This window comes from Gopherus flavomarginatus, chromosome 2, assembly GCF_025201925.1.
Source record: "Gopherus flavomarginatus isolate rGopFla2 chromosome 2, rGopFla2.mat.asm, whole genome shotgun sequence".
NCBI classification, from domain to species: domain Eukaryota; kingdom Metazoa; phylum Chordata; order Testudines; family Testudinidae; genus Gopherus; species Gopherus flavomarginatus.
Genome location: NC_066618.1, coordinates 66,908,349 through 66,919,659, shown reverse-complemented (window position 1 = coordinate 66,919,659; position 11,311 = coordinate 66,908,349). Strand labels below are relative to the sequence as shown.

Below are 11,311 nucleotides of genomic sequence, written 5' to 3'. Positions count from 1 at the left end.
GTTAGGGAGGGAGAGGAATTATTTAAGTTTAGTACTAATGTAGGCACGAGGACGAATGGGTATAAACTGGATATTAGGAAGTTTAGACTTGAAATTAGACGAAAGTTTCTAACCATTAGGGGAGTGAAGTTCTGGAACAGCCTTCCGAGGGAAGTAGTAGGGGCAAAAGACTTTTCTGGCTTTAAGACAAAGCTTGATAAGTATATGGAGGGGATGTTATGATAGGATCGTTAATTTGGGCAATTGATCTTGGATTACCACCAGATAGGTCTGCTCAATGGTCTGCGGGGAGATGTTGGATGGGATGGGAACTGAGTTACTGCAGAGAATTCCTTCTTGGGTGCTGGCTGGTGAGTCTTGCCCACATGCTCAGGGTTTAGCTGATCGCCATATTTGGGGTCGGGAAGGAATTTTCCTCCAGGGTGGATTGGCAGGGGCCCTGGAGGTTTTTCGCCTTCCCCTGCAGCGTGGGGCACGGGTCGCTTGCTGGTGGATTCTCTGCAGCTTGAGGTCTTCAAACCAATTTTGAGGATTTCAATAACTCGGTCCTGGGTTAGGGGTTGTTATAAAATTGGATGGGTGGGGTTCTGTGGCCTGCCTTGTGCAGGAGGTCAGACTAGATGATCATATTGGTCCCTTCTGACCTATGAGTCTATGAGTCTCCCTCCTCACTTAGGCAGACAAGCCTCTCATTTCCATCCTTAGATACTGATAATCCTACAAATGTAAATGCTTTTCAGCATTAATTATGAAGTTTCAAGCAAATTAATTCAAGTGTACTAAAACCATGCTTGACTGATGACTTACATTGCTAGACATGAGTCCATACCTTTTAAAAGTTGACAAAGTTCTGAATTCAACTATTCTGACTTCTGATGTTTATTTTCACAATGCTCCATTTTGAAGCAACATGATGTGACAATCTCCTTTGCAAACAGATTTTTGAGGAAAAATCTGGATCTTCAGTTTTAAAATGCTAGAAGAGGAAGAAGGGATATAAGAGGATAGAATACTGAACATTATATCCCATCAGCGATATTTCTTTCTGTTCCAATTTTAGCTGATTGGATTTGTACTTGAGATCAATCGTGGGCTAAAACTGTTTCATATCGTCTCAGAATTTTGTCCTTTATTTCATCCTTGTGATTCCAGTTCTTTTTGGCTTTCCAAGATTGAACATGGAAGAAGAACAGCTAGTGAAAAGTAACCTGGATGTAACTGAAGTGATGCTAGTAGGAAGAGAAACATGCCCTGAACTCTCCTACTCCATGATTTCTATGGGGAGCCATTGCAGTCAGCAGTGCATCAGGGTTATAAGTTTTTGGCACCCTATGTTGCTGGACAGCCAGGCTGCAGTATTCTGAGCAAGTTGGAGATTTTTTAATGGAAGGGAGCTGATGATGAAGAGAGTAGAAGTATTCCAGCCTAGATATTAAAAATCTATGGATCATTTTGGCTAGATCTGTCTCCCATAGAATTAGAGACTTTTTCATCTGGCCAACTGCAGATGATAGTGAATTTTTTTTCTGCTGTAGCTATTTGGGTCTCCAAATGCTGTGAGGCAGGTCAGACGATCATCCGAAGACTGATTTAACTAATTGAATGCAGATTTATGGGATCGTTATGAATAGGGTTGCGAAGCGTCCAGGATTGGCCTGGAGTTTCCCAGAATCGGCATCGATCTCCCAGTGACTATTGAAAGCAATCCAGGAAATTTTAATAGGATATTTTAAGAAAATGACATTACATCATGTTGGGGGAAAAAAGTCTCCTGGAATAACTTTCAGTCAGAGTTGGCACTCTAGACAATATTGTCACGTTGGCTTTCAAAGTCCTACACAGAATTGGTCCTGGTTACCTGAAAGACCATCTCTGCCCTCCCGACTGTGATATCCTGCAACAGTTGTATTCCATTGGAACAGCAAAATTATTGACTGATAAGGAGTATGCAGAGGCGGATTACGGTATTGTGGGGCCCTGGGCCAGAGTAAGAGGGGTTCTCTCCCCACCCTTTCTGCCTGCAGTCCCCCCCCCCCCAAGCCTCTCCCACGCTTCTGCCTGGGAAATGGGGTCGGAGAGCAAGGGCTTGCCCCGCTCTGCCTGTGCGGCGCTCTTGCCGGGGAGTGGGGTCGGGGCATGGGGGCTTCCTGCCAGAAGAAAAAAGAATCATTAACCTTGCTGCAAAGTTAAAAGCAACAGCCACCCCATCTTCACCCAAGCTTTCTCCTCTTTCTCATGAATTGATTAAAACCCCATAACAAACAAGACTCTCAAGCAACCCCTCACCCCCTCCCACGTCTGCCACTTGGTGGCAGAGAAGGAAGAGTGTGCCACAAACTGCTCTTCACAGCCATCTGACTCCACTGAAATCATCTTCCCTTTCCTACTCCTATTTCGTGTCTTACTCCATGCACTTTGGACCCCCCTCTCAGCACCTCCATGTCTGTCTTTAATATGCATGTAGGGTGACCAGATGGGAAATGTGAAAAATCAGGACGGGTTGGGGGGAAATAGGGGCCTATATAAGAAAAGCCCCAAATATTGGGACTGTAAAATCAGGACATCTGGTCATTCTGTTAATGAATGTCTTCCTTCAAACCCTAATCTTCCCACTATTCATCTGACTTCCCTCCCAACACATGCTTAAAAAAATTAGGGAACTAACCAGACAGGACCCTTACTTTGATGTTCAGGTATGTGGCTTTCTATTGCCTTCTTTCCATCTCCCTGCACTGGTATGTTGCCTACCGACTGTAAAGTCTTTGGGGGGCCGGGACCGGGTCTTATTACCCTTCTAAAGAGCCTGGCGTGTTGTTGATGCTTTACTGACAACTTTCACGTGCCTCAGCATCGGTGCGGGGAGCACTGGCCCTGGCGCAGAGAAAGGCTCCGAGTGCCCTTCCTTCTGGACAAGGGGAGGTTTACTCCTTTCATGCCCATTTGTTTCATAGGAACCTAATCTGTGCTAAACCCTGATTAGTGCCTTTGGCAGGGTTCTAAACACAACTAGAAGCGGCCACTTTACTTTCACCCTCCCCCCCCCCAATTGAAACCACAGCACTTTATCTGGGGCCAGTGTGTTTACTTAGCGCTGCATATCGGCACGGAATGTGGGGGGGCGCTAGGGGCGAGCGATGAGGAGCCTCGGAGGAGGAGCCGGAGAGGCGCGGGGGGCGGGCAATGGGGAGCCTCGGAGGCGGGGCCGGAAAGGCGCGAGCGGTGGGGAGCCTGAGGGGAGAAGAGCGGGCGTGGCGGAGGCGCGAGGAGGCGGAGGGAGGCAGGGCGGGGCCACGGGGGAAGAGGAGGAGCAGGAGCGGGGCCTCGGGGGTAGAGTGCGGGTGGGGGTGGGGTCGGCTGCGGCGCCCTGCAGCGTCCCGGTTTAGCCTCTTATCCCCGCTGCCGCCCGTGTTCCCCCCGCCCCTTGGCGAGGTCCGGCCTCCCGCTCCGCCCGCCCCGCTCCCCGAGGGCAAAGTGTGGGAAGTTTCCGCGCTGGTCCTTTCCCAGCTCGCCCCCTCACTCCGCCCCGTCCGTGCTGAGCCGAGCTGAGCCGAGAGGAGCGGAGCGGGAGTGGCGGGGTCACTCAGGACTGCACCAGCTCTCCCCGTCCCGAGCCGCGCCGGGCAGGCAGAGCGGCCGGGCAGGGCGGCGCGGCTGCAGGGGGAGAAAGAAGCGGCAGCAGCAGCAGCAACTTCAGCGGAGCCTCGGGCCAGCGAGGCGGGCTTGAGAGGGGCGGCGGCGGGGATTCCGAGCCCAGCTGCAGCTCCCCCTGCTCAGCCAGTGCAACAAGTAGCCCCGGTGCTGGGCAGGGCGCGCTGTAGCCGCTGCCGGCGGAGCTCAGAGGAGGGGCCGAGTAGCAGCCGCGGGGAAGGGGGGTGGGATGCTGGAGAGGCACAAAGCCGGCGGGGGAAGCAGCCTGCCGCAGCTCTTCCCGGGATGGAGGCGCCTCGCAGGCTCGGCTTGATGCTGCTGCTGCCGGGGGTGGTTTGTGGCTGCTTCTCCCTCCTCTTGCTGCTTCCCCCCGTGGAGTCCATGTGCCCGGAGCCATGCGACTGCCAGCTGCAGCAGCACCTCCTGTGCACCAACCGGGGGCTGCGGGCCGTGCCCAAAACCGCCGACCCCCAGGGCATCCTGACCTACAGCCTGGGGGGCAACTTCATCGCCAACATCTCTGCCTTTGACTTCCACCGCCTGGCGGGGCTGCAGCGCCTGGACCTGCAGTACAACCGCATCCGCTGGCTGCACCCCAAGGCCTTTGAGCGCCTGGTGCTGCTGGAGGAGCTCTACCTGGGCAACAACCGGCTGGTGGTACTGGCGCCGGGCACCCTCCGCCCGCTGGCCAAGCTGCGCATCCTCTACGTGAATGCTAATGAGATCGGCCGCCTGAGCACTGCCTCCTTCGCCGGCCTGGGCAGCCTGGTGAAGCTGCGGCTGGACGGCAATGCACTGGCCTCGCTGAGCGAAGCCACTTTCTCAGGGCTGCCCAACCTACTCTACTTGCACCTGGAGTCCAACCACATCCGCTGGCTGAGCCGTGGCGCCTTTGCTGGCCTGGCCAAACTGCGCTTCCTTGACTTGTCTGGGAACCAGCAGAGTTCGCTGCGTCACCCAGAGACCTTTGGGCCACTGCGCTCGCTCAGCACACTGCTCCTGTCCAGCAACAGCCTGCAGCAGCTGGGTGGGGGCCTCTTTCAGCACCTGCCCAGCCTGGCCAAGCTCTCACTCAGCAGCAACCGGCTAACACAGCTGGCACCAGATGCCTTTGCTGGGCTGGGGGCACTGAAGGAGTTGCGACTAGATGGGAACCTGCTGAGCCACCTGCCTGCCACCTTGCTGGAGCCGCTGCGCAGCCTGGAAACACTGGACCTGAGCCGCAACATGCTGGCTGCCTTGCACCCTACTGCTTTCGGACCCCTGCCCAAGCTGCGGGAGCTCAGCCTGCGCGACAATGCGCTGGCTGTGCTGCCGGGGGAACTCTTCACCTCTAGCCTGGCTCTTCAACGCTTGGAGCTGGACGGCAATGCCTGGAGCTGTGACTGCCGCCTGCGAGGCCTGAAGCACTGGCTGGGCACACGGCACTCACAGGGCCGGCTGCTCACTGTCTTTGTGCAGTGCCGCCTGCCACCCACTCTGGCTGGCAAGTACCTCGACTACCTTCAGGATGCACAGCTACTGCCACCTGATGGCTCCGACTGCCACAGCGGGACCTCCCCATCTCCCTCCCTGCCACCTGCAACAGGGCAGTGGCCCAGGGAGCAACAGTGGCAGCTGATTCTGGCCCCTGAGAGGCTTGGGGGAAACAGCAGCCACAGACCGGCCCAAGGGGGACCCGGATCCCTGCCCTCTGCCTCCACTATGCGCCTGCTGGGTGCTCAGGAGGGGCTTGCTCCAGCCCAAGGCAGCAGGAGAGCCGAGCCCACCCCTACGGCCTCCCTACTTGACCTGCTGGGCAGCTCCAGGCCACCCCCGCCTCTGGCTGGCCCTGCGTGGCCTCGGCGAGCGAGGAAGCACCACCTAGCCCCCTCTGTGGCTGGGGCCCCGCTGGTATCCGACGCCTGCGACTTCAACAAGCTCTTCCTGTGCAACCTGTCAGTAGAGGCGGTGGGCACTAGCTCAGTGACGGTGCGCTGGTGGGTGCGGCCTCACCGCAGTCCCCGCCTGCTGGGGCCTGTGCGCTTCAGGCTCCTCTTCGACCGCTTTGGGGCCACTGTCAAGTTCCAGCGCTTCATCTACCTGGCGGAGCGGAGCGAGACAGCTGCCACCCTGCGGGAGCTGCGCCCTGACACTCCTTACCTGGTCTGTGTGGAGGGAGTGCTGGGCGGCCGCGTCTGCCCGGTGGCGCCCCGGGACCACTGTGTGGGGCTGGTCACCCTGCCCGACGGGGGCGCAGCTGGCGGCCCAGACCAGCAGCTCCTCACACTGGTGTTGCTGGCAGTGAATGCGCTGCTGCTCTTCGTGGCCCTGGCAGCCTGGGTATCCCGCCTGGTGCGGAGGAAAATGCAGGGGCGGCGGCAGGCAGCACCGGTGCACGTGCGACAGATGTACTCAACCCGCCGGCCACTCCGCTCCATGGGCACTGGCGTCTCTGCTGATTTTTCTGGCTTCCAGTCCCACCGTCCGCCCCGCAGCGCCGTCGCTTGTGCCCTCAGCGAGACTGACCTCATCGAGTTCCCATGCGAGCGCTTCGCCGACAGCAGCAGTGCCCGCCGCGGGGAGGACCACCTACTGCAGCAGCGATTTGCTGACTAGCAGTGTGGCCCATGGAAACTACAACTCCCAGCTGGCCCCATGCTGGCATCATGGTTTAGCAGAGCTTGCTGGGAGTTGTTGTTCCTCCCTGCCCCTGGTCGCCTCACCATGAGCAGGGCTGCATGGAACTTAAAGCTGTTGCCAAGCAGAGGGGGAGTGGGTTGAGATGGAGCACCTGGAGTAAAGACCTAGGTGCTCCATGTGGGTGAGTCTAACAGATGGGACCCAAGCTTGTTACATAATTCCAGCACTGCAGTCTCAATATATCAGTGTTCCTTTCTGCAGGTAGAAGGGGGCTGGAGTTCTCGTGGGCACATCCCAGTTACCAGGAGGGGTTATGTGGGGTTGGTTTTGGTCTGGCACATTTATTATAAAGAAATCCTTAAAAATATTAGTACTTTCTTGAGGATTTAAAAAAAATCATTAACCTAAGGAAGTAACTCTGCATTTTAAAATAATTGCTGTCAAGAAGAACAGAAGAGTATCGGAGCTAATGCACATAGCAGCAGGGGTGGACTCTGTCATCAGAGCCAGCAGTTTATGTACTGTGTCTTTCAGGATAATCTTCTTGCACTGTGTTTAAGAAGGTCCAGGTTACCTTTCACTGGTCAAACAAATAATCCAAATCACTGATGTGATACAAGAAATGTGTTTGAAGTTTACTGAACACTGATTTATTAAACCCATCATCACTTTCTAGGCATATTATTGAAATAAGACTTTTAGGAACAGCATCAATTCCGAATTCTGCAACATACAAGGAATCTGAATAGAATGGAATATAGAGCGTTTGAATGATATGGTTGTTTTAACTCAAATAGAATGCAAGACAACTGTGTGTATGTGTGTGGGTTTTATGCCTTTTTATATAAAAAACAATAATGCAATTGATTTTAGTTTTGCAGGAATATATTGCTGACACCACTAGGGAAAACTAACACAAGTTTTGTAACGTTTACAGGGAATTATTCCAAAATTGTGTTTTAAATAAATACTGTTTGGTACTTCTACACTTTAATGTGTGTTTTAGTTGTCTGGGTACATGGTTGGTCAGTGGATCACTGACCTTCAAATAATCCATCTTTGTAGCTACCTGAGTGCATACTAAGGTGAATTATTGATTGATAGGTAGCATAGATGCATTCCTTCTTTAACAATAATAAGTGGAGGATATTTCAGAAATGTGAAACAAACTTATGCCAATAAGTAATTCTTAGTTTTACTGTACTAAAATTAGTTTTATATGTACTTGTACCTCACTGTGAAATTCAGTAATTTTTTTAACGCTAATCTGTGTTTCTCAGTGTTTTGCTCAGCTAATTGAGTAATGATAAAGTTAAATCTTTATCTTGAGTTAATCTTTTGCAGTAGTATGTTACTCTTATTTGAATGCATTTTTGTTTTCTGAGTAGTATTAATCATTTTATGATTGGCTGCTCTCTGCTTTCTGGGAGTTTTGCTTCCCTAAATATTTACAAAAATGTGCTTCTGCCACTATTAAACATGGTGGTTTAGTTTACATTAGTTCTTTTTGCGTGGTCTAGAAATGAGCTAATTTTTAAAAAGTCCAAACTGTGGTTACAGTTATATGCAAATATTATAGGAGTTACTTGTGCTCCTGTTCATTTTACCTGGTGCCTCAAATGAACTCTTGAGGAACTGAATGGCTCAGGAGTTTGATGATATATGGAGGCATCAGTCTCTATGTCACTGGTTCACATTTGACCTAGGTTGGTGCTGACCAGAAAGTTTTTTGTTTATGGTCTGATGATTGTTCAGTAGCCTAAATTAAGTCATGTGGTGGTGTCTGTTTGCTTTTTAATGAACAAATATTTACAAGAGGCACCATAGTAATTGGTACCCTTGTTGAGAGTCCAGTGACTGAATGGGAATGAGCCTTTTACACCCTGGAGATGGCTTCTTAATATTAGGGTCCAAATACAGTGAAGAGGGAGTGTTAGGAGAATTTGCCTTAACACTTACCAGTTATGTGCAGAGAGGATTTCAGAGTGAAGTATTGATCCTATTGACGTTAATAGGAATTTTTCTATTGATTTCAGTGGGGCTAGGATTTCACCCTTAGTCTAAAGTTTCGTGAAGATGTATCTTTCAGGGACAAAATCTTGTAGTCCACATGCAGGAAAATTTTCGCTTAAAATCACTAAGATGCAGGACTGAATGAAATTTGGATTGAAGAAATGCAGGATCAGCTCTTAAGTTAATTTTTTAAATGTCTTAAACTCTTGGCTCGTTTACTTTCGTATATCTATATAGCTATGGGACCCATGTGATTAAGTGATTATCGGTGGACAACACCATTGTTATTGCTAGAAATTAATGGGGATTGCGTAGCATTAAACTGTATATCACGCTTAGTTTAGCTCTAGCACTGGATATTCTTCTAATAGGAGATGCATACATACTGTACACAATTATGATCAGTTATGTCAATAAACCCATTTGCTAAAAGAAAAGCAGTGTCTCCAGATTGATTTTAAAATGATACAGTATAAAATACACAGTTTGGTTTTATTAGTTTAACTGTTTTTACATTACCCAAGGCTGCACCTTGTCTGTTATTTCATTCCTGTCGTCATCTTTTCTCCACATATTTTTCCAATGTACCATACTTTTGTTTTGGTTATAGTATGTTGGGTTAGTCTAGGATAATTTTGGCTTAAAGCAAAATATTTTAATATCTGTAAAGAAACACTTTATGTATGCCAAGGATGCAAGTATGGATAATTATACCAGTTAGAGGTTTTCCTGGGTTGGGACAGACCATCTTGGACCTCTGCTGATAATGTATTATCAGATCAGTAAACAAGTGGTCATCTCTAATGTTGATATCTCATGAACAGTTAGGGATAACAACAGATACTTTTACTGTTGGGGAAATATGGGTACCAGCTTCACGGGGTAGAAGGCATTTATTTATATGACTGGCTGATCCTATTGGACCCTAAAATAGTTGTCATTCAATTTTGTTCTTCTTGAATTCTGATAATGGCCCGTCCCAAAAAATTGCTAGAGATAGTAATGAATGGTTCATACCTTCTAAAATTCTGGGCTTATATAAATTTGTATTAATCGATCTTTAATTCTGGCACTTCGTGTCAAAGCCATAATGGAAGTCACGGGTAAAAACCCAAGATGGTTAGTAGAATGATATGGGTGATTTTTAAAGAATAATGTTTCTTAACTTTGGGCTGGAAACTGGTTAGCAGAGCCATACAAGTTCTTTCAGGATCAGTACACATTTTTGTGCCATAGGCCCATACTAACAACGGGGAGGAATGTCAGTTCCTGAATTATGGGAATGATATTATATAGTTCTTGTTTCACCAGTAAAATAATAGCATTTACATCTGCCCTTTTTCTCCACTGCAGTTCTTCTCTAAAAATGGAGAATGTAAAATAGAACAGTCTAACTAAATTGATCTGTTCTCAACCTGTATTCAGAGTTGTATCTGTTTCTTTTAGTGACAAAAATAATTTTTGATTGACCGTTGCTGGTCTTCGCCCTGCAGGAACCCACAAAACTCAGAGTGAGCTGGATGTTATTCCTACTTTCCTATAAATCATCAGAATTGTTTAAAAAGTTCCAACTACAGGTGAAATCAGTTACCACTATGTAAAGTCACTGACTACAACGGGTATCACAAATGCATCATGGAGGGCACAGTCTGAAAGGAATAGGTTTGTACAGGTGTAACTGAGAACCTGATTTGTCCTGTTAAACTGATATTACAGAAAACAACCACAACAGAGTTTGACTTTTGGAGCTTGGGTTGAGTTTGCTGGGCTGGCAGAAAATAACACTTGTATACTGAAGTCAGTGTGATATGGAAATTGAGACACAGTAGACATGAAATCCCACAATGCCATTTGTAGAATGACTTCAGAGTAGAAACATAGTTTAAACTATTAAAGAGATTTTTATAAATCTCCTCATTCCTATCCCCCTGAAAAGCCCAATAAATAAACCTAAGGTTTATCTCCCTAAAGCATGTCATTTGCAGTTTCATCAGCATAACCTTTTAAATTATTGATTATCAAAATGAAATATAGTAGGTGCAATGGGTCAGAATCAGCATGTTAATAGGTTAATAAGTCAACTTTACACTTTAGGTTACAATAGGTGCACCCACAAAATTTCACATATACTGCAAACACACTGGATATGTGTAATAGGTGAAGGGGCAGGTAGGAGGAAAGCTACCCATTTATCTGTTCAAACATCTAGACGCACACAAAATTCAGGGTTTGTCTGCAAAGTGGATATAGGTTTATTTTGTGGGGTAGATGGAGAGGTTTATCACCTGACCAGGGACTTGAACCCATGACCCTCAGATTAAGAATCTGATGCTCTACCAACTGATCTAGACAGGCAGAGCCATGTGGAAAAATATGACCTGCAAAGCTGGCAAAAAAATACAACACCCAAATCTTGAACAAATATGCATCAACATACATTAACATTTATTCTTTGGACATCTTTTTTGAGAAGAATTGCTGCAGATGAAATGGTGATATATAATTTGTTATGTATCTTAATCAAGTGAATAAATGTAAGGCCCCATTCTGCACACCTTTTGAATGCAGAGATTGTTATTTTTTGTTGTACCATAAATATAACATACTTTTGGCAGAATGTCCCTAGACACCGTTGTTTTTTTTGACTGCTGTTTGTTTTTCTCAAATGTTTATTTTTCTCAGGCATGCACATTCATTCCTATAGAAGAAAAGTCTGTTGTCTTTGAATTGCTAACACTTATTATGTAATTGTCCATGAATGTATTGCTATAACTACTCCTTGAGATCTTTTATCAAAACAAATCTGTCATTTGTCTTTACAAAAACTATTAAAGTCAGAATGTGATTGGTCCAGTATGAATAATCAATCATTGGAAGAAAACTGCCTTCTTAAAGTACATGAAAATGTTAACAAACTTTTTGATAAAGTAGGTTTTGAAGTGAATTGGTGAAAATATCCAGTAAGATATCATTTTATTGGCTTTAGGCATTTATAAGCCACTTTTATGACCAGTTGTGGATGAGTGCC

The 11,311-nt window shown here is 47.7% G+C and overlaps 1 protein-coding gene and 1 non-coding gene across 2 annotated transcripts; one reads left to right on the top strand and one right to left on the bottom strand.

The window, feature by feature from the left end:
• Nucleotides 1–3,742: 3,742 nt before the first annotated feature.
• TRIL (TLR4 interactor with leucine rich repeats) lies at nt 3,743–8,720 on the top strand. The gene has a single exon (XM_050938622.1). The coding sequence runs from the start codon at nt 3,934–3,936 to the stop codon at nt 6,244–6,246; it is 2,313 nt and encodes a 770-aa protein (XP_050794579.1). The 5' UTR covers nt 3,743–3,933; the 3' UTR covers nt 6,247–8,720.
• A 1,845-nt stretch (nt 8,721–10,565) lies between these two features.
• On the bottom strand, nt 10,566–10,638 carry TRNAK-CUU (transfer RNA lysine (anticodon CUU)). Its single transcript has one exon. It is a non-coding gene; the product is annotated as a tRNA-Lys (tRNA).
• Between the last annotated feature and the right edge of the window lie 673 nt (nt 10,639–11,311).

Bases quoted from the DNA above. Each gene is read 5' to 3' on its own strand.
- TRIL (XM_050938622.1), top strand. From the start codon at position 3,934: ATGGAGGCGCCTCGCAGGCTCGGCTTGATGCTGCTGCTGCCGGGGGTG.